The 24,501-nt window shown below is 43.1% G+C and overlaps 1 protein-coding gene across 1 annotated transcript in view; it reads right to left on the reverse strand.

Annotated features, from left to right (window-relative positions):
• The window catches only part of RHOJ (ras homolog family member J), a 512,290-nt gene that overhangs the window by 136,810 nt on the left and 350,979 nt on the right, over positions 1–24,501 (reverse strand). Inside the window, exon 2 of the mRNA XM_078660325.1 lies at positions 14,509–14,567. Within this exon, the coding sequence (XP_078516451.1) occupies positions 14,509–14,567 (59 nt within the window). The remainder of the gene's footprint in view (positions 1–14,508; positions 14,568–24,501) is intronic.

A 24,501-nucleotide genomic window follows, 5' to 3' on the forward strand; every position in this document is an offset into this window, starting at 1 on the left:
TTTGCATTATTCTGCTGCGAAAGGGAAGGATGTGCTTTAGCAGTTTTAGTGCAAGATCATGGATGAGTCCGTAGACCAGTTGCCTACTTTTCGGATACCTTAGACCCAGTAGCCACAGCGTTGCCCGGATGTCTCAAATCTGTTGCAGCAACAGGTGTCAGCATTGAAAGATGTGAAAGCATTGTAATGGGATATCCACTGAAAGTGCATGTACCTCATTCTGTGGAATTGTTGATGACCAGGACGCAGCACTTAACCAACAACAGGCTCACACGCTACGAGCAGGTCATACTTGCTGCGGAGAATGTGACTCTCAGGAGGTGCTCTGTCTTGAATCCTGCTACCTTGTTGCCATTACCAAACGATATAGAAGATGATTGGGAAGACCATGATTGTCTTGATGTAACTGAACTGTGCACAAAGCCTAGGCCGGATATTGTTGATGTGCCGTTGACCGACCCAGCTGAAATTTACTTTGTCGACGGCTCATGCATAAGAGACAATACTGGTCAGTTGAGAGCAGCGTTTGCTGTTTGTACTATTTCTGGAATAATTGAAGCAGCCTGCCTGGAAGGAGTACACTCTGCACAGGTGGCTGAGATCATTGCGTTGACGCGTGCCTGTTTGGCAGCCAACGGAATTCGGATTACCATCTACACCGACAGCCAATATGGGTTTGGGGTGGTTCATGACTTCGGTCAGTTGTGGTCTCAGCGGGCCTACATGACGTCATCTGGCTCCCCAATCAGGAATGGCGAATTTGTCAGGTTATTGCTGGAGGCCTTGCAGGGTCCTGCAGCGATAGCAGTGTTTAAATGTACAGCACACACCAAAGGCACAGACTTCGTGACTATGGGGAATCGCTATGCTGATGAAGTTGCACGTTACTGTGCAGAGCAGGGATATTCATATACTGAACAGACGATCGAGGGGCCAAAGGAGAGAACTGAGCTAAGCATGATGCTTGAAGTGGCAGATACCTGGGAAGAATTGAGAGACATGCAAGGACAGACGTCAGACTATGAGAAAAGGGTGTGGGAATCGGCTGGTTGTGTCAAGGGAGATCTGGACATGTGGATTTCAGCGGATGGAAGAGCTGTGTTGCCGAATGAGTTGGTGAGTGCGATGGCACGACAGATACATGGTCCTGTGCATCTGGGAAGGCATGGTCCTGTGCATCTGGGAAGGGATGCGATGTTGCGTGTGTTCAGACAGACATGGTACAATCCCAAATTTAGACAGGCTGCGGAAGCAGTATGTCAGAGATGCGTGACATGTCAACAGATAAATGTTGGGAAAAGAACACCAGTTACACTGAGTCACATTGGAAGGTCTGGCAGACCTTTTTACAGGATGCAAATAGATTTCATTGAAATGCCGAGGTGTAATAGCCTTAGGTATGTCTTGGTGATTGTGTGTGTATTCTCTAGGTGGGTTGAGGCATACCCTACACGCAGGTGCGATACACTCACTGTGGCTAAACTATTGTTGAGGGAATTGGTGCCACGATTCGGGGTTCCGACCTCTCTGGAATCGGACCGAGGAAAACATTTTAATAGCGAAGTTGTGAAGATGCTTTGCTCTGCTCTGAACATTGATCAAAGACTGCATTGTAGCTACCGTCCAGAGGCTTCTGGCATAGTAGAGCAGATTAATGGGACCCTGAAGGCCCGAATGGCAAAAGTGTGCTCATCCACGTCCCTGAAATGGCCCGATGCACTGCCGTTGGTATTAATGAGTATGCGTAGTACCCCGGATAGGAGGACAGGGCTCTCACCTCACGAAATCCTGATGGGGAGGGCTATGAGACTGCCATCTATTCCTACAACTGCCTTGCTGAATATCACAGATGACCTGATTCTTGATTATTGCAGGGGACTATCTGATGTCATCCGTTCTGTGTCCCTTCAGGTGCAGGCTGCTGAAGTTCCGGCTACTAGCGACCTCTGTCACGACCTGTGTCCAGGTGATTGGGTTTACGTGAGGAAGCACGTGAGGAAGAGCTGCTTGGATGTTCGTTGGAGAGGACCTTTCCAGGTGATACTTGTGACCACTACTGCTGTGAAGTGTGGCGGATTGCCGAATTGGGTCCATGTGTAGTGTAGTTCCTATCATCCCAATAGGCTCTGCGCATTGGAATAATACCTCCAATAGTATAGACCTAGACCAGACGTTAACTAGGTCTTCTACTGTCGATATTAGACTTAAAGTTTTGGGTTTGCCAGCTAGCTCAGAGTTCACTAGAAACTTTCTCGAATAGACAAGGAGGAATTGAACCTCCCTGGATAGACAAGAAGGGATTTAGTTTCTGACAACCATAGAACATGACAACTTTGCTCTCCCCTAATCAAGAGTGTATCTCTAGAGTCGTGTGAAAACAAAAGACAACTTATTTTACTCAGTCAGTACGTGCATTCTTAGTTTCACCAGATTGTAGAGAAAAGGAAGAGCGGGCGTGTTCAATAAAAGATGTTATTTATTGATCAGTCTCTCTTCTCGTACAAGAGAAATGAATCGATATTATTGCAATACTTATGGTTAAGTAAAGTGCATACAATAAAAGCAGAAGTATAAAATAATACTGTAAAAACATTTATATGGTTTCTAATCCATATAGTGGTTTAAAATGGATAAAATAGATACATACATATAAACATTTGACTAATCGTACTCAACTGGTGCTTCTAACCACGCCTACCCCAGTGTACCTGACCTAAGCCTAATACGTGGGCGGGGATAGAAAGTAGCAGTCTAAGTTAAGTTTGTTTTGCCAAGTGACTGATTCAAGAATTCTCTGCAAGGGGTTATTCAGTTCCGTACCTGAGGTCTAGGATGGTTGAGGGATAGTATCTCTCGTCTGAGGTTTCGATATTCCAAGCTGCCTGCGAGGGCTGCTCGGAAGCGCCGGAGCTGGATTTCTCGGCAGGAGAAAGCAGCGTCTCGTTCTCAGCGCGTCAGGAAGGCGGGGCAGCGCCGGGGGGCTTCGCTCTCTGCTGGGCTTCGGCAAGTCTCGCTGCTCCGATCTCGTCACCACCGCGTGTGTTTGCTTAAGGCAATATCGGTAATATTTATACCTGTAAGGTGCCGAGATTGACGTAAGGATGGACATAGATACATCAATAAGGATGTCATACGAGCTGGTCGTTAGCGCATTCTTTTACTGAAGTTCTCGGTGAAATCAAAACAATGGCCGCAGGGTTTTTCCCAGGTTGTCATAGGTTTGATTTGTTTTGAGAACTCCGTATGCCTTATCAGGGGCTGGAGGAATATTGCTTGCCTAATTAGATGGCAAGCGTTATGACCTAATCAGATAACGCGCTCCTGTGCCGTGTTCTGGCGTAATCAGATAACGGTTTCTGCATCATGGGATGGCTGCTAGTTAACTCGTTAACCAGAATAGGGTCAGGAATAGGGGGATCGATACAGAACCTATAGGAATACATCACACCCACTCCACGCTAACTATGGCCATATTTACGAATCTAGGCATAGTAAAACATACTGTAGAGTATCGTGTATACCTTACCACCCCAAAATACACATAATGCATTTTGAAATTATGTAACATACGGGGAAAAAATAGTCACATGTACTATATGCATTTAAGCAGTAGACTAATGCTAAATTAATCACGCATGTATTCATTATTAGTAATCGAATATGAGAATTACACATGAAATGGCTCTTAATACAGAAGAAAAGTTCGAGACCACTTCATCACAGTTTAAAAAATATTTATAAACATACCAGCGGGCAGCTAATGTCTATGAAGTTTCTAAAAATAGAAATTAGTTCTCTAAGAATAGTTCTTACTTTAAGCAGAAGAAAAGTGTCCCGTAAAAAAAATATTTTGGGGCTGCTAAAAAAATTGCTGTCCGTGGACTGGAGGAAAAGTCGATCTTGCTACTTTATTTTTAAAGTTGAAGGCCAAATTCAAGGTGTCGGGAACGCCGTGTGCTAGCTTGCTCAAGAGTCGTTATTTCTGCTCTGGTGAGAACATCATATCGTTGAGACTGCTGAAAAAGCTGTCAACAGCTTCCTGTGATAGTTCCACTAACTCGGAAAAGGATGTAACCATGCATTCATGTGCATGATTGTCTCCATTGACGTTTTGATTAGTATTGCTGACAGAAGGTTGTACCTGATCGATGCTGCTTTCATCTTGATCTTCACTACCCCTTAATCGTAGTGGTGAAGTTTCCACGAATGCCGTCATCAGGATTGGCAGCCGTTGAGGGCAGCACAATGCATGAGCCTTTACCGGACCCAACAATGTTTCTGCATCCATTGGCGCATCCGATTGTAGCGTCAGACAGGTGTCCAACACCCATTCTTCTCCGCACAGCATGCACCTTAATACAGGTAAAACACATCTTTGCCATATCGGCCGAAATGAAAGAAACCAAGTCATGTTCATGTCTCTAAGCCGGGTTAGTCCCAGGATTTTTGATATCCGGTCCCGGTATCCAATGGCTCGGATTGTTTCTTCCCTTGTCGCAGGTGTTTTGTCTGTGACACGGTTTGCCATAACGAAATATAAGGACTAAGAATAGGATTCCTGCAATTAGTCCCAGAATGAGGGGAACTCCTCCAAAAATCGAATGGACGAAGTCTGGAAAAATACCCAGTATGGCTTTGAATGGTGTTAATGCCATCGAAAATACTGTCTTAAATACATTTGAGACTCCACTGGTATCAGAAATATTTAAGATTTCATTCAGGATTTCTGCGAAATGTATGGGGGAATTAGTTGATAACAATGAGTGAATCTCTGCAGTCGTCCTTGCGACTAGGAGATCATACGTTTCTTTTGATGACGTGAGCCTGGTCGGCGTCTGAAGAAGCACTGTTTTCATTCTGCTTAAAGTATCAACTCGAATAGAAGTAATTTTCAAGTGAGGCCATGCCCTTGCCTCCCTGTCTGGAAAGGAGCTGGGGAACAATAAGCGTCCACAGCACATGACCTTCGCAGTCGTACTAACGAGATAAGGAACCCCGGGCAGTAGACTACAACATCTGCGATCCACAATTAGAATGTAACTCCCGTTATAGAGTCTTTTAAAGAATGGTTCTATCTCTGTTGCAGGTGTGCCTAGCTGGTGACATGAAAGGTTATTTGAGTTCCCTTCACAGGCTCCATGCAAACTAATTCCATTACACAGAAGTGTACCGCTTAGTGACATCGCACAATTATTGCCACTAAGAAACACTTTCTGTCCTTTATTACTGACACATGCATGTGAATAGGGCAAGTTCCATGTTGTCTTAATGTACCCTTTTCCCAATTTTTCGTACATGCCAGCCTGTATATATTTTTGGCAGTATTGAAACCTGAAAGTTGATATCGGAATATTAATTATCCCATGTATTATCCATTCAATGACAGGTCGTTCTGACATTGTCAATGGTAATCTCTCGAGTTTCTCAATGCTCAGGATTGTATAATCAGCACCCTTCTGTGCCATACTGATCTGTTTATCAGTAAGGTTAAAGATAGTGAATAGTGATGTTGTGTTGATTAAACGCCAAGGCACATAGCCTGAACGCAGGTTTTGTAACGTCCAGCCAAGCTGTACAATAGAACGCAATTGAGACTGACCGTGTTGTAACAACAGTAAGTCTTGCGATATTATGTCGATTGCTGAAGACACAATGCTGTCCAATGAAAAGATTCTGGAGGACAGAGTCATTAACCCATTGTCCACTACAGAAAGCGATTTTTCCAAATTAATACGGTCAATTTCCCGTATACTTTCTGCTGTCTCAATTTGAGTTATCTTCCAGGCCTCGTTGTAAGCTGCATATATAGAGGCTGCTATGAAGCGTTTTTGACGCTGTTTGCGTGGTCCCATAATGAAATCACGCAAGTCAGCACCATCAGTAAGTAAAGTTAGGTGTTGCTTAATTTCTGTCAGTGTGGAAGTTTTTAGCCATTGAAGGCAGAGTTTGCCCACACTGTAGGTGGTGATTATCCCTGGGTGTTGTCTTTGGGAATATCTAGGGTCTGGCCTGGTCAATTTGAACCCCTGTGTTTTGTTCAGGAATCTGTCTTGACAGTTATTAGTATCTGTTGGCCAGATCAACCATTGTTTCCAATCAGGATTTGTTCTGTTTTGGTTTAATACATAGTTTACGTCTATTTCTTCATCTGCAGAGTTATTGCTGTTCATTGTTGGTTTTGGAATAGACGGTTTATTTAAGTCTTTGATTTTGGCTAATCCAAGACAGCTAGTTTGTTGAATAGTTTCATTCAAGAATATAATTTGTTCTGGGATCATGCAGGCTCTAAACAATGATTCTATACCTTGTACTTGCCATTCTTTTGTACCCCAAACACTTTTTACTTCAACATTTTTGTCCCAATAATCAAAACCAAATGTATTCATTTGTTCAAAAAATGAGTCCGAATATATCAATTTTGTGTTTGTAAGCATGGTTTTTGTTCCTGTCTTATTTGACAATTTGAAATAAAATGTTTCAGCATTACTTGTGTTGAACCCTGAAAAGTATGAATATTTGTCATAAAAGGTTCTTGAGCTTCCTTTTGGAGGGGTTGCACAATGTTCCCATTGATTATAATTTAAAACATTTCTAGGTTGTGCTGATTTATGTAAAAAATGGTTACCATAGTGGTTGTAGCAGTACATACTATCATAATTAGACGAACCCTGCAAATAATCATGTTTGGTAAATTTAGCAGACATCACTAGATCAGACATCATGTTATTAATACTTTCAAAGTCCCAATCATCAGCAAATGAGTTTGGTTTTACAAAGTCACTCAACGAGATCTTGATTTGGTGTGGATATTTGAGGATCTCTACCGGACCATAAATTTCATAGTCAGTATTGTCCCAAGCTACCCCACCCGGTATAGGATTGGCTGTGAAATTGACTGAAGAAAGTTCTCTTTTCTTGACGTGTGAAGACGTGTGTGGCTTGAGGATCAAGTTGATTTTCTGGCTTGCTGTGTCCATTTTAGCATATTTTCCCTCAATGAAGCGTCCCAAACATAGTATCATGATGAGCCAAAGTATCAGGATAAATACACCAAATGACACCCAAAATTCAATCCACGGAGAAATCAGATAGGTTTCTTTCAGCTGTTTCAAAAGTTCCTTAGCTTTATCTTTAAAAGTTTTTGTTGATGGCTGTGTCTTTGATTCACTTAGATCTTCAGAAGAATCTTCAAAGTTGATGAAGTAGCCGGATGCCGTTCTGTCTATTGTTCAAATTGCTTCAGGATTACTGTTTCTTGCAGCTTCAGCATATTCATTTGTTACTTCATTGTAGGTTGGTGTGTCTCTACTAAATGTTTTTATTTGGGTTTTCAGAGGTGTGAGTTCCATTGCATTGTTGCATAGTCCTTGTTGTTGTTCTGTAGGCGTTTCAAATGTGATTAGCCTTTTAGTTAGCACCTCTGTACTTGTAGCAAACCTTGGTGTTCTACTACTTATCGGTAGTCCACTTGGCCTACTGTTTGTTATCGGCCACATGATTGTGGTTTTACCAGGTCGATGGATACAACTCGGTTCTCCTTTTTACCAGCAAGCGGCGGTAGTACAACTGATCTTGTCCCGTTGATGGACAAGACAGGAACTGCTTTTCTGTAAGAAGGCCCAAATTCCTTCTTTACCGCGATCTTTTCTCTGACTAGATCCCCGACTTTTGGAATCCAGACAGGTCTTGCTGGGACAGGTGGTGGTTCTTCAGTGGTTGTTGGCTGCTGTTTCAACTTTATGTTGCTCAGGTCTTTTCTTGTTTCGTTTAAGTCCTGTAAAATAGCCAAACGATCTTTGATATCAAAGCTTTTTTCTTTTACCACTGAAGTCTGACTGTCAAGATCTAAGACTAGCATCCTAGTTCCAAACAGTAATTCGTACGGACTGAATCCCCTCAGAGAAGTTCTTGGCAAGTTGTTTAGACTACGTTGGACACTTATTAGATGTTTGACCCACCCAGCTCCCGAACCTAATACCTTTGCTGTTATAGATTGCTTTATGTCTTGTTTTTTTCTTTACACCGTCCCGTATCCCTCAGGAAGGAAGTGAGAAGAATCCCGCTTCGCTATGCTCATTTGGCCGTGCTTTCCCACAAGCTTGAGGGCTAAAGTGAAAACATTGGTCAAACGTAGCATGCTCCTAGCGTATATGCCATTTAGACTCGCAAATCTTGTATAACAGTCCCGACGTCAGCCGAGTGCCGGGGTCTACATTTATAAGTGGAAACTAGTCTTTATTTGTTAATGGGACGCATTATTTACACTTGTTTCCCTGATTATTGTTTAGCCCTTATTGAGTGAAACGCCATGGTATTACCCCGTTCCTCTCGCCGCTGCGATCTCTGTTGCAGCCCGGGCATTTTTTTACAAAGATGTGATGATGCAGGCTCATGCCTGGCCACCAGTACACTGATTGTAGTTCTTCCAGAGAATCTTTTAGTTTGAGGTGTCTGAGACCCTCGCCCATATGTGCGTCTGCTATTAACAAAGTTCTCCTGTCCTTGTTTGGAATTACTCTATCCCCCACATTGGGCGCCATGTAGTGTAGTTCCTATCATCCCAATAGGCTCTGCGCATTGGAATAATACCTCCAATAGAATAGACCTAGACCAGACGTTAACTAGGTCTTCTACTGTCGATATTAGACTTAAAGTTTTGGGTTTGCCAGCTAGCTCAGAGTTCACTAGAAACTTTCTCGAATAGACAAGGAGGAATTGAACCTCCCTGGATAGACAAGAAGGGATTTAGTTTCTGACAACCATAGAACATGACAACTTTGCTCTCCCCTAATCAAGAGTGTATCTCTAGAGTCGTGTGAAAACAAAAGACAACTTATTTTACTCAGTCAGTACGTGCATTCTTAGTTTCACCAGATTGTAGAGAAAAGGAAGAGACGGGCATGTTCAATAAAAGATGTTATTTATTGATCAGTCTCTCTTCTCGTACAAGAGAAATGAATCGATATTATTGCAATACTTATGGTTAAGTAAAGTGCATACAATAAAAGCAGAAGTATAAAATAATACTGTAAAAACATTTATATGGTTTCTAAGCCATATAGTGGTTTAAAATGGATAAAATAGATACATACATATAAACATTTGACTAATCGTACTCAACTGGTGCTTCTAACCACGCCTACCCCAGTGTACCTGACCTAAGCCTAATACGTGGGCGGGGATAGAAAGTAGCAGTCTAAGTTAAGTTTGTTTTGCCAAGTGACTGATTCAAGAATTCTCTGCAAGGGGTTATTCAGTTCCGTACCTGAGGTCTAGGATGGTTGAGGGATAGTATCTCTCGTCTGAGGTCTCGATATTCCAAGCTGCCTGCGAGGGCTGCTCGGAAGCGCCGGAGCTGGATTTCTCGGCAGGAGAAAGCAGCGTCTCGTTCTCAGCGCGTCAGGAAGGCGGGGCAGCGCCGGGGGCTTCGCTCTCTGCTGGGCTTCGGCAAGTCTCGCTGCTCCGATCTCGTCACCACCGCGTGTGTTTGCTTAAGGCAATATCGGTAATATTTATACCTGTAAGGTGCCGAGATTGACGTAAGGATGGACATAGATACGTCAATAAGGATGTCATACGAGCTGGTCGTTAGCGCATTCTTTTACTGAAGTTCTCGGTGAAATCAAAACAATGGCCGCAGGGTTTTTCCCAGGTTGTCATAGGTTTGATTTGTTTTGAGAACTCCGTATGCCTTATCAGGGGCTGGAGGAATATTGCTTGCCTAATTAGATGGCAAGCGTTATGACCTAATCAGATAACGCGCTCCTGTGCCGTGGTCTGGCGTAATCAGATAACGGTTTCTGCATCATGGGATGGCTGCTAGTTAACTCGTTAACCAGAATAGGGTCAGGAATAGGGGGATCGATACAGAACCTATAGGAATACATCACACATGCTTCTCACACCCGACGAGCTCCAGCACCTAAAGAAGGAACAGCTCCTCCCCTGGGTGAGAACAATAACGATGAAGAAGATCCAGAAGAGGGGACAAGTCAAGCTGTGGGGGTGCTGGTAGAAGTTGGGAACTCCCCTGATCAAGCTGTGTATGATCACGACGACAGTGACACTGAATCCGCCCCAGAAGAAGGAAGTGGCGGAGAAGGTGATCTGAGTGCAGAAGAGGCTGACCAGGAGGACGAACAGGGTGTGCAAACGAGAGGCAGGCGAGCAAGAAGTGCAGAAGCTCATTGGCCCGAAAGGCGGAGGCGAATGAATGTGAGATTGGCTTCCGAAAGAGAACTCGCCCCTGTGTCCGAAGAGTCTGATCTGAAGGAGAAAACGAAGGAGCGGCGCAGAGTGGACCGAGAAGGTCAAGGAGGGTGCGAGTGCCGTGCCAAAGATATGCCACTCCAGAGTGGACCTATCCTTTCACAAATGTTAGGATTACCAATGCCAGGGGTACTGAGGTCCGGGAGGGTGAGGTCAGTGGAAGTGACCAGCACAATCCCCAATGTTAAGCTGCAAGTGGTGCTGTTGATACCTGGACTTGAAATTGAAGGTATCCTGACACTCACCATTCCTAATCCCCCTCTCCTAAGCAAGATACGTGATTTACTCCTGGAAAGACTGATTTTTCCTACCTTCGTTCCGGACATGCCAGCCTATGATGTAGTTGTGCTTCGCATGGAACTTTTGGATTATGTGTTGCAGGCAATCGGATCAAGCATAATCATAGACTATTAAGAGCTGTAAAATTGAACTTTGAACTTTTGAAAAGAACTCTGAGTTTTAAAATGTGCGTTGAAAGACTCTGAAAAGACTGTTGTGAATAACTGTTAAAAACTAACCTAGAGCCGAGTGGAAGAAGAACAAAGTTAGGGACTTTCCACAGAGGAAGGAGAAGGGTTAGGGCTGTCTGTTGATTGAGGAAAAAGAAGAACTGAAACAGAATATTCAAGTTGCCAGGTGTGGTTCAAGAGACTCAAATAGCAAAGAAAGAGAATTGGGTGCTTTCCGAGCACGAACTGCTTGAGCCAAAACCATGGCACCTGGAAACCCGAATCGTAGAGCCAAGTGCATAGCAGGCACCCTTTTAGCAGGAGTGATTCTCCTTATAGTTATAGTAGTTTCAGTTTCCTATTTTGCACCACACAAACCAGTAGAGAAGGCTGAGGGGACACAGGCACCTGACACCCCTAGCCAGAAGGAAGAAAGAGAAAGAAGAGAGAAGGCCTTACTGGCTGCAGAAAGTCGTAGGTTGCATACTGACCTGTCTAAAGGAAATTTTGGACAGAATGCTTATGCAAAACTGTTGTATGAATACATTGATGCGATGGATGCGAAAGACTGTTATGTGTGTATGCAGTTGCCAGCCTCAGTAGACGAGGGTATTAGATATCATCACCTTCCGTTGACATATGGAATTTCCTGTAGTTTGTTGATTAGCATATTGTATGGTAGAAATCATTTTGAATATTATTTTTCAAATTATGATGCTGTGTTACCAGAAGTCCCAAATTACAAGCATTTGAATAAGTGGGACTATTATAAATCGGAAGACAGACTGGGATATTCTTTCATTCCCACACGAGAACTAGACACACCGTATGCACACCGACACAATTTGACTTGCTCATTGTCAGAGGTGGAAAAGAAGTTCATTGAGCAGGTGGAAGATAGGTACACGAAGCAAAAACAGTTGCGAGATTCAGGACAAGGAAAGGTAGATTGGACCGAAGAAGAGAAGAAGCACAAGTCAAAAGGGAGTTACGGTCCAATAGCTTTAGATGAAGTACAGAAAGGGAAGTTATGTCTCCACAGACCACAGACGTATTATGAAAATGTGTATGTGGGTCAGACCACGTGCGAACACACCTTTACATTAGAGTACTACACGAAGGACTTCTTGAAGAGCGTGGTGCAAGTGATCCCTACTGTATACTTTGTCTGTGTAAAGAATGCGTACGTGAGATTGCCAGAGAAGTGGTATGGAACATGTTATCTAGCAATTATCTTTCCCAAGATTTACCATACTGAGGATTTTGCTCTCTTGGAGGGAGGGTCTCAGAGGAGGGTAAAGCGGGGGGAGGGTGCTGGAGCAGTGATTGGAGATGTGTTTGGAGCAGCGATACCTATGTTAGGAGTCATTTTGAATGACATCAAGATAAGACGGTTAGCAACTGTAGTGGATGAACTGTCAATGAATACAGCCAAGTCTCTAGTGCTGGTTGAGGGTGAGATGTTGTCGATAAGGACAATGGTTTTACAGAACCGTCTTGCCCTAGACGTCCTCCTAGCAAAAGAGGGCGGAGTCTGTAAACGTTTGAAGATTCAGGAATGCTGCACTTATATACCAGACAACTCTAAGGATCTGGAGGCATATATAAGCAACATTACTGCGATCCATTATGAGATCGAGGACTTGACCCAAGAGAATACATGGGAGACTGTTGGCAAGGGATTTGGGAAGGTTGGAAACTGGTTTGCCAACCTAGGAAAGGGTTTCCTTGGTTTTGTACTGAAACCCCTTATCATAGCAGTGGCATGTGTGATCGCCTTGTGGGGTTTAGTGAGGTTGTGCAAGTGGTACAAAGCGAATAGATTGGCGAGATCCATGAGAGTGCAAGAGAAATGCGAATGGAAAGACTGCAAGATAATCAATATCGCAGTTTGAGAGCATTGGAGATGCTCAAGAGGGGAAAAATGGCAACAAGCTCTGTTTAGTTCAGTTCATATCCTGAGGATGATGTGAGGGTGGTGATGACACGGGTCATCAAAGGGGGGAACTGAGAGAGCGCCATTTACAGTGAAATTTGTAGGGGTGCAGCATATGTACAAGTAGTCAGCACCCGCATATATAGAGGCCTGTTAATCATAGTTAGATGCAAGATGTGAAAAGTGCTAAAGTGAATTGGTATCAGAATATGTGCAGAGCCAACGTTACAAAGTGCAATCCATGCTTGCTGACATATATAGATGCTTTAAAATGAAACCTTCTCCTAATGCAACGTGTGTTTAACAATGCAATAGAACTTGAGATCTGCTTTATCTGAAACGTAACGAATTACATACATATATATATATGATTTGCTTAAAGTAGAAGATGCATTTATTGTTTAAGGTTGATGTCTAGTGAACTAAGAGAACAAGTTAATGTAAAACGTTGGGCCTATAAAACCCAAGCAGAGGCCTGGTTAATGGAAACAGTGCAGGCCTGTTGAGAAATGTCTTGTTTAAACATTGAGCTGTAGACAGGAGGGTAGATGTGACCTTTAAGAAATGTTGCAATAATCATAGACTGCGAGTTATTTGCGTGTATTCCTTTGCAGGCGCCTCATCAAGCAGATAGTAGAGTAGAAGGGCCCATTGTGTGAGTATGTTAGGATTCTAGACTCAGACATGGAGGAGTAGACCAGGAATTTACAGAAGCAACTTGAAAGGATGAAGAGCCTGAGACCCAAGGACGGCTGAACGGACAAAGACGGATCCTCGCCATGTGGAATTTTACAGAACTTAACACCTTCTAGAGGGCGTACCTATAGGCGTGTCAACAACATTGTGGGGTTTTGTATTAGGGACAGTGCCCCAAGGGTGGAGGCAGAGCAGATGGCTGAGGGACTAGAGAGAGCGGTCACATGGGCAAGGAGCTTAACAGCAGTGATGGAAATTTTAGTCTAAGAGAGAAGGTGGTGAACTTCTTAGGAAGTCTCCATGACTGACACCTTTGGTTAGGTTGGGCTATTGTTGAGTAGGGATGTCATCTAGCCTAGAGTAGGGACAGACTAATCTGAATTGATGTCTTTTATCCTGATGAGCACCAGAACACAAGTTATAGCTATCCTGTTTAGTTTAATGGTTCTGGAATTGATTCTCGTTCTTTTCATTAGTCGATTGAGACTTTTCCGTAGGATTATGTTTGTACTAGTACCTGTTTATCTTCTGAACCTCTTGTTGAGGTGCCTGTATCTTCAGTTATTTTTGGTTATGTAATAAACCCTTTAAATTCAGTCTTTAGTCAGTGGTTCTTTGGGGAAAGCAATTGGGTATTCTGAAATTGATTTATTTAGTTGTGACTAGATTGCCTAAATTTACTCTATGACAGGTAAAAAGGTTCAGTCGACCTGTGACGGGATTCTGGAGAATGGTAAGCCGACTCTAGAAGTTAAATCCCGCCTTTTCAGTATGATAAACCTGGCCCTCTGTGTTTAAACTCTAGATAGTCAGTAAAAGAACACATATAACAATACATTTTATATTCAAAATACACTGTCAATGGGTGAAATTACTGCAATTTGCTATAAGTTACTTGTGAAGCACTTCATTGCCCTTGCCGCTGGCCAGTGGTATATCAACATCTTTATTAAATAAGATAATAAATCAATTCACTTTAATAAGTCAGGAATAATGGTAGAAATATCTCATCAAACAATGCACAAGGTCTAGTCACAAAATATCGTAACTCAGGTTTTAAACAATAGGATGTATTAACTTTTCAAAGTAACAAACTCGAAGGACTGTAATATTTTACAAGTATAGCAGTGAACGTGCACTTAATAGAAACTACTGCACCTGTCCCGCGGTGTCGTAAAGTCCCAGTAAGTGCTGCTTTCCTCCCACAGTCACAGTCACTGAAAGAGAAAAGAACAGAAATAGATCAAATCTCTTTTCCTACAGACTGCAGTGCTGTAGATGGAATTAGCAATGGAGGAGGAGGGGTGACACCGAGTTTCAACATTTCAAGGTAAGAGAACTGCTCTTTAAGCAGATTGAAGCAGATGGTCTTTGTTAATTCTTCAGTGGAATGCATCATGCATGGCTGAGGCTGGTATATTTTTGTCATTCTAGCCTCCTGGGAAAATATGGTTTTGAGCTTACAAACCGAGGCACCAGTAAACATCTGAGAGATTATCTGAAACACTAAGGAAAATGAAAGATGATTTTTCTGTCAATAGTTTTAGTAACTCATAGTTTGTCTGTTTTATCGATCAATGTTCATTGACATCCAGCAACTTCGAATTTTCAAAATTTGTACATAAACAAACAATGGGCAATAACCTGGCACATAGGTTCAATGACGTCAATTCAGTGGCGTAATGCAAAATGATGGGGGCCCTACACAACGTGGCGGTGGCCCTTGAAACCAGTGGCGTAGCAAGGGGGAGGGGAGGGTCCGTGCGGCACAAGTTTTTGGGGCGGCAGACTACCCCCTTACCTGTGGCAGTTGCAGGGCAGCAAAGATGGAAATTGACAGCAACCCCCCTGCTCTAACATGCGGCTGCGGGTGGCAATCTCAGGGGCCACCACGGGTGGCAAAAGGTGTTGTTACGCCACTTCTTGAAACTTCATATCTCACAGGCATGCATAGGCTTCGACAAAAATTGGGGATCACTTTATGCATGGGGTCCCCTGTGCTGCAGGGGCTGCAGGGTCCTTCGTTACACCCCTGCGTCACTTCCTTTGATATCATTAGGTGGTCAACGAGAAAATGCAACGTCTTCCGCTTTGCTTATGACTGGTGAAATCAGTGGTGTAGGAAGGGGGTTGCGAGCCGGCTTCGGGTGTCATCACTGAGGGGGGGGTGACAAAATGGCAAAAAGATGTGTTTTTTAAACACATTTTATTGCCATTTTGTCAAGCCAGGGGTGACAAGTGTCATCACTGAGGGGGGTGAAAAAATTGCAAAAATATGTGTTTTAAACACATATTTTTGCCATTTTGTCAAGCAGGGGTGACAAGAAATTTTCTGCACCCGGTACCACCAGACCTTGCTACGCCACTGGGTGAAACGACGTAAGTTAGGGACAATATAAATCTTTTCCCTTATAAACTGCATAAAATGAACTTGGAGGTGCTTTCTGTTCGCATTTGATGCAGTATAATGTGTGGTACAAACTTTTCCGAAAGGTTTTCACCTGTTCTTCGGCATCTAGAGTGGTGCAAGAAGCCAAACTGGGCTGTCTGGTCCATCTTAGATGAGGAGTACGGAGGGTCAAAGGGCTGCAGGGGTGGGGGTGGGGTCATGGCAGGAAATCCACATCCAATAGGGGGATTTGCAAATCGACTGATAAACTAGTTCCTAGTACATGTGGCACAAATATGGTATCAATGGTTTGATGCAGTTTTCAACAGCAAGGGTAATCAACTACATTATTGCAAAAAGGTGCTTTAATGGAATTATCTTTTGTGGGTGGGACGCAGATCAACCCCTTGCAACTAATCCTTTGCTAAGAACTAGTCAATAATAACAGACCAGTTTTGGCTTGTATCATAAAACCTGAACATATTTATGAATAAGTGACTTGTTTTGGCTTCAAAATGTGTACTATAAAATATACTATTGCAATATTTTTTTCCAGGCTCAGTTGATGTAGAGAAGAAAGGTTTTCAACTATATTTCATGCTGTTAACATTTGCGTAGCCTCAATGGGGCAATACATCTTTTCCATTCTCTTAAAACAATTTATTTTCTTGTTTTTATAGTTAATTTTATGTTTTAAATAATTTCATTGTTCATCATGAGCATCAACATCATTAACAAAGACAAATACTTGTGGTCTTTACATGCAACACTTTAATAAAATGTATTTATGGAGCACTAAGAGTGTAAGTGTCTGGGAAGAGTGAGGGCCTCATTTATGAGGTTTTACCATAGGGCAGCGCTGCAGGCCTTCCTGTTGTGCTGCCCTACGGTGAAAGAAAAGGGCAGGAATGCGCCGTATCTAAGAGATACGGCTCATTCCTGTCCTTTTCCCCTGTGCCGGCGCACAGTGGATGCCGTGCGCCAATCGAGGCACCTTTGCACTACGGTGCAAGGGTGCCTGCATTGAGGGGATGATTGTTTTTGTGCAGGAAGGGAACCCTTCCTGCACAAAGCAATCACAAGAGGTTTTTTCCTTTTTTTCTATGTTTGCTGCAGAATGCAGCTGCTTGTACATTCCCGTAATAAGAAGGTGCACATTGTGAAAACACACAGTACAATTGGGGAAGCAGGGCCGCATTCACAAAAAAAAATTATGCAGCGCAAGCCATTTTGCTGCACCGAGCTGCATTACTTTAAAAGCACAACAATGCGTTGAATTAACAACAATACAACAGATTCAAGTGTTTTCCCCTGCACAGGTGCACAATTGAATGCCATGCACCAGAGCAAGCATCCATGCGTCATGTTTCAAGGTTGCCTGCGTTGCGGGGATGATTGTTTTTGTGGAGGAAGGGGCGCCTTCCTGCACGATAACTATCATTGATGGCATTTTCCTCTTTCTATGTGTGCTGCAGATGCAGCACACCTAGAAATCAGAAAAAACTAGGAGCAATAAAAGTATTTCTCCCCGTTGCACCACTCCTACGTCTCCCTTGGGGGGGGGGTGTAGGATTCTGCCGCATTTCCAGCTTTACAAAACTTTGTAAATTTGGGAATGTGTCAGGTCCCATGGATGTTGTGTGGGAACACCCACAGAAACACCCATGGAACGTCCCTTTCACGCAGAGTAATGTGTGGAAGGTGCCAATATTTACAAGGCCATGAAAGTCATGCGTGGTGACTTTACGTGGCCTTGTAAATATGGACAGGCGCACTGCTCTGCCGATGTGACAAAAAAACTGACACACCGGCGGCGCAATGGGTATATGAGGCCCGCAATCTGCAACCCATGCAACAGAGTGAGTCAAACTCTTTGCAGATGTCATTGACAAACAGAGACCTCATTTTGAAGACAATTAAGAGCCAGATTGCCGTTTTACCATAGTACAACCTAAAAGGGGCCATCCGTTGAATGATGTCTCAAGAAATCATAAAACCCAAGTTGATGTCATAAAATAAGTAGACATTGTAGAATGCCTAATGTTGGAGATTGATAGAGTCCGAGCATTGGACAAAGAAGACTGCTTGTATATACAATTGTAGGACCTCTTTAAACTTTAGAGACAGACACATTTTATACTGTTGTTTTGTTAGACAGAAAATATAGACGTTTCTAAAGCTGTTAAGTTCTAAACAAATTCAAAGATAACAATAGGACATATTTGGGGGCTTAGAGTAAAAAAAAAGGTACATATGGATAAAGTGTTCCTTCTAAACACACGGCAGTGTAATCGGATCAGTCGTTGCTTCAATGGTGAAGAAGGAATCATGAAGTGTGCATAATACGACTGTGCTGAATGTAAAATGGATTCATTACTTTTTAGCTCGTTTACATGAACCTTTATACCAAAGTCTGCAAGTCGCACTTTTCACTATTGGGAGAACCACATTTAAATGTTAATGATGTGCCGTGCAGATATGTATCATCAGCTCACATTTGAGCCTTGACTTCATCCTTTAGAGCACACTCTTCATGGACCTTTAATTTTATGGGAAATATTTTAAGAGGTACTGAGAAATACTGAAGGACCCCACATGCTGCATGCTCAAATGGAAATTAGATAATTATAATTTTGGAATGCACATGTCCTGAAAAAGTGCAGGTGCATCACATTTTAATTCCCATATTACAGAAGGATCCATGCACTTGTGCTTCCATAATATAAAGACGCGCCCCTGCAGCGCAAAGGCATGAAGTGACCTACGAGCAACATTGTAGCTTCAATAATATGGTCTCTTGTATCTTCATAGTTAAGCGCCAGAAAATGTAATCTACATTGCATTTAGAAATAGGTAAACTATGTGACAAAGATGCAAGTGTACATTTTTACACAATACATATGGTGTTGCACTTATCGTCAACAATATTTTAATGTTATGAGCATTATTGGTATAGCATTGTGAAAAATAGATACCTTGCTGAATTAAGTGCTGCCTGGAATTGAAAAATGTGTAGTGTTCTAGATCCCCACATTGGGTCCAGATTTTACTCATTAGATAATTTCAAACATTTGCAATAGTCAAAAGTTGGAAATGGACACCCCAGTACAAAAGTGATAACGTGCTTGTGAAAAAAAATAAAAATCTGCATTCACAATCTCAAATAAAAGCAGTTTTTAAAATGCTAATTTTTTTTTATTAACATCAACCTCAGAAAAAAGAATACCTGCTATCCAAAAATATATTACGTGGTTTATCATGTTCTCTAAAAGTGTAACTTACGAAAACCACAAGCTTTGAGGCCCAGATTGACTAAAATTCACGCTCTGCAGCACCAAGGTTAAAAAATTGGCAGCACTAAATCAGTGAAACCCTAAGCAGTGCTATGTGGATCAAAGACGAGCCAGCTCTGCCTAGGGTAAGGATTCTGCTGGAATTTCACCCTTACATTTGAACGTACGGACATCAGTGCAAAATGCGTCATTTTTGGTAAATAACATAACGTGTGCATTTGTAAAGCACACGTTCACCCTCAAAGTGGCATCTTGGTCCTGAATAACAGATGTTTATTGTTACCCAGCTCAAAGGTACTCAGTGGTACTAAATGAACATTACTCCTAGGAATATCATGCGTTATTCTGCTTCTACACTTTGGGGGAGATTGACTAAGATTTTGTGCTGTGTTTGCGTCACCAAAGTGACGCAAATCAACGCGAAATCTTTCTTTCCTTATTTACTTTCCCGCGTTAATCTTGTTTAACACTGGAAATAACGTAAAAGTAACGCGAAGCAGTGCATATCACTACGTGGAATTACTTTGCGGATCCCATGCAACCACCCAAGGTTTCTCACGCTAAACCCAATAAACGTGAGAAAACTGCGCCCTTTTAAACTAGGTGCAAGGAAGGACAAATGCTTTCATTTCTCCTTCCTTTTCTGACTTTGCATGCGTGCTGCACTGTGCAGTATGTATACAAAATAGGTAAAGCGTTCCCTCGAGTCTAGGCATATTATTTTTGTACAAGAAGGGTATCCTTCCTGTACAAAACCTATGCTAGACTCACACACACACCGTAGCACTAAGGTGGTGTGTGGCGTACAGCAGCTGTAATCAGTGCCAGTGCAAGGGAAAGGGGAGGAGAGAGACATAGCTTTGAAAATATGGCTCTCCTGCTTCCTTCCTGTCATAGCAATGCAGCGCAGCCTAGCGGGAGTCTGCACTGCGTTGCGTGGAGATTTGGTAAAATTCCCCCTCTGTGCACCTGGTTTCATTTGGCCTTAGGTTTTTCACAATGCCAGATAAAGCATAAGGGCATTGACATTGTTGCCACACTGTTGTGTCCCTTTTCCATAGACATTAGTTAGGTAATGCTTGTACTTTTAATGCAAAGTGATTTTGTCACTGCGGTAAGATCAACATTTGATGCAAAATAGTGGTTGCGTATGGTGCTTGATCGGCGTTGCTGCTTATGCTGTTGTGCATCACCTACACCGAGTGAGTGCCCACACTAACGCAGAGACGTTTTAAAGTGTGGGCCATTGCCCAGGGACCTCAACTTCTAAGAGGCCCCTGAGAAAGTAAACCTTTTTTGTATCTTACTTGTGCCTATTCCTGTATCTTAAACTTTATTATTCACAACTTGTTGGCATCATGGGGCTTGAATTAGCAGAACATGGCTAATAAGATTCAACGTTGTTCTGAACATGGGCCTCCAAACTATTTCTTGCTCAAAATCTTGAAGATGCCACTCACACTGAAGTGCAATAAATCTGGACTTCAGTGTTCTTTTGATGCCAATTCTATATATAAAAAAGCTGCAAAATGTTCCCGTTGATATACAAGAAATGTTTATTAAAGCATGGATGCGAAAATGCTAAACCTAAAAGCAAGTGCTTAGCAATGAATTTTCACTTAAAGTGTTAATATGCAAGAAGAGTAGTGTTTAGAAAATGATGATATCCAATCTGTAACCATTTGAAAGTCAGAAGGGCCATTGGACTCCGAATATTGCCTGCTAATCTGCCAGGAGGGAGCGCAGAGGCTGCCATAACTGCAAATGAACGTGGACGAGTTAATCTCATATCCATGGCAGATTAAATTCCATGTCTTCAAATGTTGTATAAAATGGAACGTAAATATCAAAGTTAAGCTTTTTGCACATGGCACTAAAGCTCTTAAGAATTGCATCTAATGCCGCCCAAGATAATGGTGGTGGCCCTGGGCAAGTAATTTAACGCCTGTCATTATCTGACTGGTACATGTTTGCTTCATCAGGCTTTATTACTTCATTATTTTGTGTTCTGATTGAGATGTATATCTGCTGAAGCCACCTTGCAATTGCGCCCTGCTGCAGGCCCAGGCAGAGACATGGTGCTAAGGGGGACTTATAACCAGTACAGTATATAGGAATCAGGTCTACAGTAAAATATAAATGGGGACTTATTTTTGTTTACACATATCTTTTGCTTTAGGTCTAGTTTGCTGTTTTTCTGGTTGAATGTATGTTTAAAGGAATCATCGACAATTTCCCATAAATTCTTTTATATCACCGTGCATACTGAATTCCAATGTTAGCAAGAGATTTTGCCATGGTGAAGACAAGATGAAAAGTCCCCCCACCCCGCCCCACATCTCCAAAGTCTGAACGGTGCAAAGACTTTCAACACTCGAGGTAATATAGCATTTTACCTGCTGCAGTGCTCCTCATAAACTTAAAAGGCAATTTTCAGACATATTCTACTTATTTGGCACCACGCCGAGATGATGCTTTAAAGGGCGGCTTTAACGTGCATTATGAAAGTGCTACCTCTACTTCAAACAGATGAACCAGGAAGTACTGTGACTCCTACCTTAACTTGTCTGAAAACATCTCAAGCTACTTTACAATTCAATTATGACCAACTGTCATGCAGGCCTTAATTTTGACAAAACCAGATTACACAAATACTATCTATTTCTATATACATTTGTAATTGAATTTCAAGTTCTAGTTCTACAGGGCCGGACTGGCCGTAGCACGAGGTTTCCCTGTGGGCAGGCAGGGTGGGGGCCTTGTTTTGATTCACCCTGGGCGTAGTTCGCGGAGCCGCACTCCGCGGAGCTACGCGAAGACTCACTTGCACTCCGCGAGCTACGCGTAGCTCCGCGGACATGCGTAGTTGCTTGCTAGACCCGTTCGCGTGCCGTTTTTCGTCTTCGGGAGCGCGGTGCGCGTGTTCGGGGCGCTGCCTGCATGCTCGGGATGGCTAGCGCGCTAAGTTACCCAAGAGGTTTGTCCCGCCCGCTTGCGTTTCCTTATTTCCTGTTCCGGGTCACAAGTAACGTGTTCGGGTTGTGCACGACATGTTCGGGAACTCATCTTCTTGTTCGCACTACAAAAGTGCGTGATCGCGCTAAATATCGCGCGAACCTACATGGTGGCACACGCGACCGGGAAAAAGTAAACGCAGAACCAAGGTAAGCTATTGCCGCGCACGCGATAATGTTATTCAGCGCGCGAGAACTACGCTACGCACCGGATCGTGGAGTAATCGACAGCTACGCGTTCTCCGCGGAACGCGGAGTTGCCGAAACTCCGCAAGCTCCGCGAACGGAGCGTAGTTCTTCGCCCAGTGTTAGTTTTGATCAGTGGGGGCCGGTTTTTCAGCAGAAGTGCTTGACACTAGTATCCCCCACCCGCTTCTTAGTAACACTCCCCCCTCACCCTGGGGCCGATCAAGTGGAATTGCTGGGGCTGGCTTCTGTTCCCAGTCCGGCCGTGTATTTCTATTTGTGAGCACACTATTACCAAAAATAGAGTGTCCCAGTGTTGAATACAGCCATGTTGGGTTAACCAGCAAAGAGGTAGGGTTTGAGCAGTTTTCGAAATGCTAGGTAGTAGGTTTTGAGACAAAGTCAGCATTGAGGCTATGGAACGCTGTCCCACCTCATCTTGGTCTCACAATGTTTACCATATACTTACGCTTACCAATGCCTACACAACAACGGACCCAAATATGTCAACGTCGGAAAAACTTCCACGTACCCAAAAGAAACCTCCGATCTGCCAATCTCACACTAGCTGAAACCCTGCACATCCACAGAACCAGAGCAGGCAGAAGATCGTTCTCTCACACTACAGCCATGACCTGGAACAAGCTACCGACAGACATCAGATGTGCCCCCTCCCTGGACACCTTCAAGAAGGCTCCCAAGACCTGGCTCTTCGGCTGAACAGATCTGTGTACCCCCCTCAGCGCTTTTAATTGAAATAATATGAACAACACTTTTAAAGAGTCACTATGTAGAATGTAAGTATTAAAGGAAAGCTATACTTTGTAGCTGGACCATTTCAGAAAGTGAATGAGTTCAGTGGGGTCGGAGGGGGTCCCAGAGCGGTGTTCTCAGTCGTGATAGGTGACCAGTTGGAGATGGTGGGCTGGCTGGTGTCTCTGGGAGGCAGAGGGCTGGATGTGGCGTCTAGTGGGTGGTCGACGAAGTTGTCGTAGAGTGTTCTGATCTTGAGGTGGAGGTAGGTTCCAAGCTTGTCGCAGAGGTCTTGGGATGGGGTGATGTCTGTGGCTTCACTGCGTGGGTTGGTGAAATCCTGAATGACACTGAAGAGTTCCTTGGAGTTGGCGAGGATTTTGTTTTGGATGAAGTTACTTTTAGTTGTTCTGATTTGGTTGTGGTAGTCAGTCATGGCCTTGCGACCCTCACAGGTGAGTAGCGCGCTTACAATTACTTGATTGACTGATTGACTTATACTCTGTGGTGTAAAGTAATTGTTACGTGCATTTTGCGAGGCAGTAAAAAGTGTTTTTCTCATGTCAATTTACCGGTACTGTAATAACTAACTCTAGCATATTTTCTGGATACCTTGTACAAACATCACATTCCATGCATAGCAAAGAAATTCACGTGTTCAACGTCAAGTCCACATCTCTGGATGCTTCTTCTATAGAGATCTCTACGTATAAAGCAAGCTAGCTTATAAATTATGACTGTGGAGTTTATTACACAGTTCAGGAATGAAGGGTATCCAGACAGATCACATATTCAGCTCCCATTATAGAGCTGCCTATGGGATCCATCTGGCCCAAGTGAGATATGCTGAACTTGTCCTGGTGTAATGTGCCAACACTATGACACAGCTCAGCAGCGGCAGACATTGTCTGCTTTCTGGTCAGAAAAGCGAAGTGCAGGCAGCAAGGAGATTTTCTTATTTTAGAATCAAGGTGGCCCCAAAACAAAAACTAATTTAAAGGGCCATCAGCCCTTTTTTTTTTTACTGTGATTCTGGTTGGTAGCAATTTGGAGCCTAACACCTAGATGCTAAAGTAATGGAAGGGAAACAAAGGCACATCTTGTTATCATTTCGCAAGTACTTAAGAGAAACTATGATTTGGAGGCAAGCTTTTGACTTTGTTCAATCCCTATATATAGGAGATTTTCATGCACTGTAAGAATGCCAGACGTATAGGTCTGTACATGTATTTACACTAATAATTTAAAAATCACACATTATTTAATTGAATTCTTATATAGCACTACTCATCCCCATGTGGGATGCCAGAGTGCGTTACATAACATGCATACATACATACAACATACATAACACGCGGGCAAATTTCATTGCATGCGCTGAGCTGAAACACCAAATGTGTTTCAGCGCGTGCAATGAAATTCGTTCTATTTATTTATTTTTTGAAATTACTCCGGTCGGCCGTGAGCCAGAGTTTACTAAACCCCAACCTGCCCCTCCCCGCCCCGCCTCACCACC

This window comes from Lissotriton helveticus, chromosome 9 (genome assembly GCF_964261635.1).
Source record: "Lissotriton helveticus chromosome 9, aLisHel1.1, whole genome shotgun sequence".
Taxonomy (NCBI): Eukaryota; Metazoa; Chordata; class Amphibia; order Caudata; family Salamandridae; genus Lissotriton; species Lissotriton helveticus.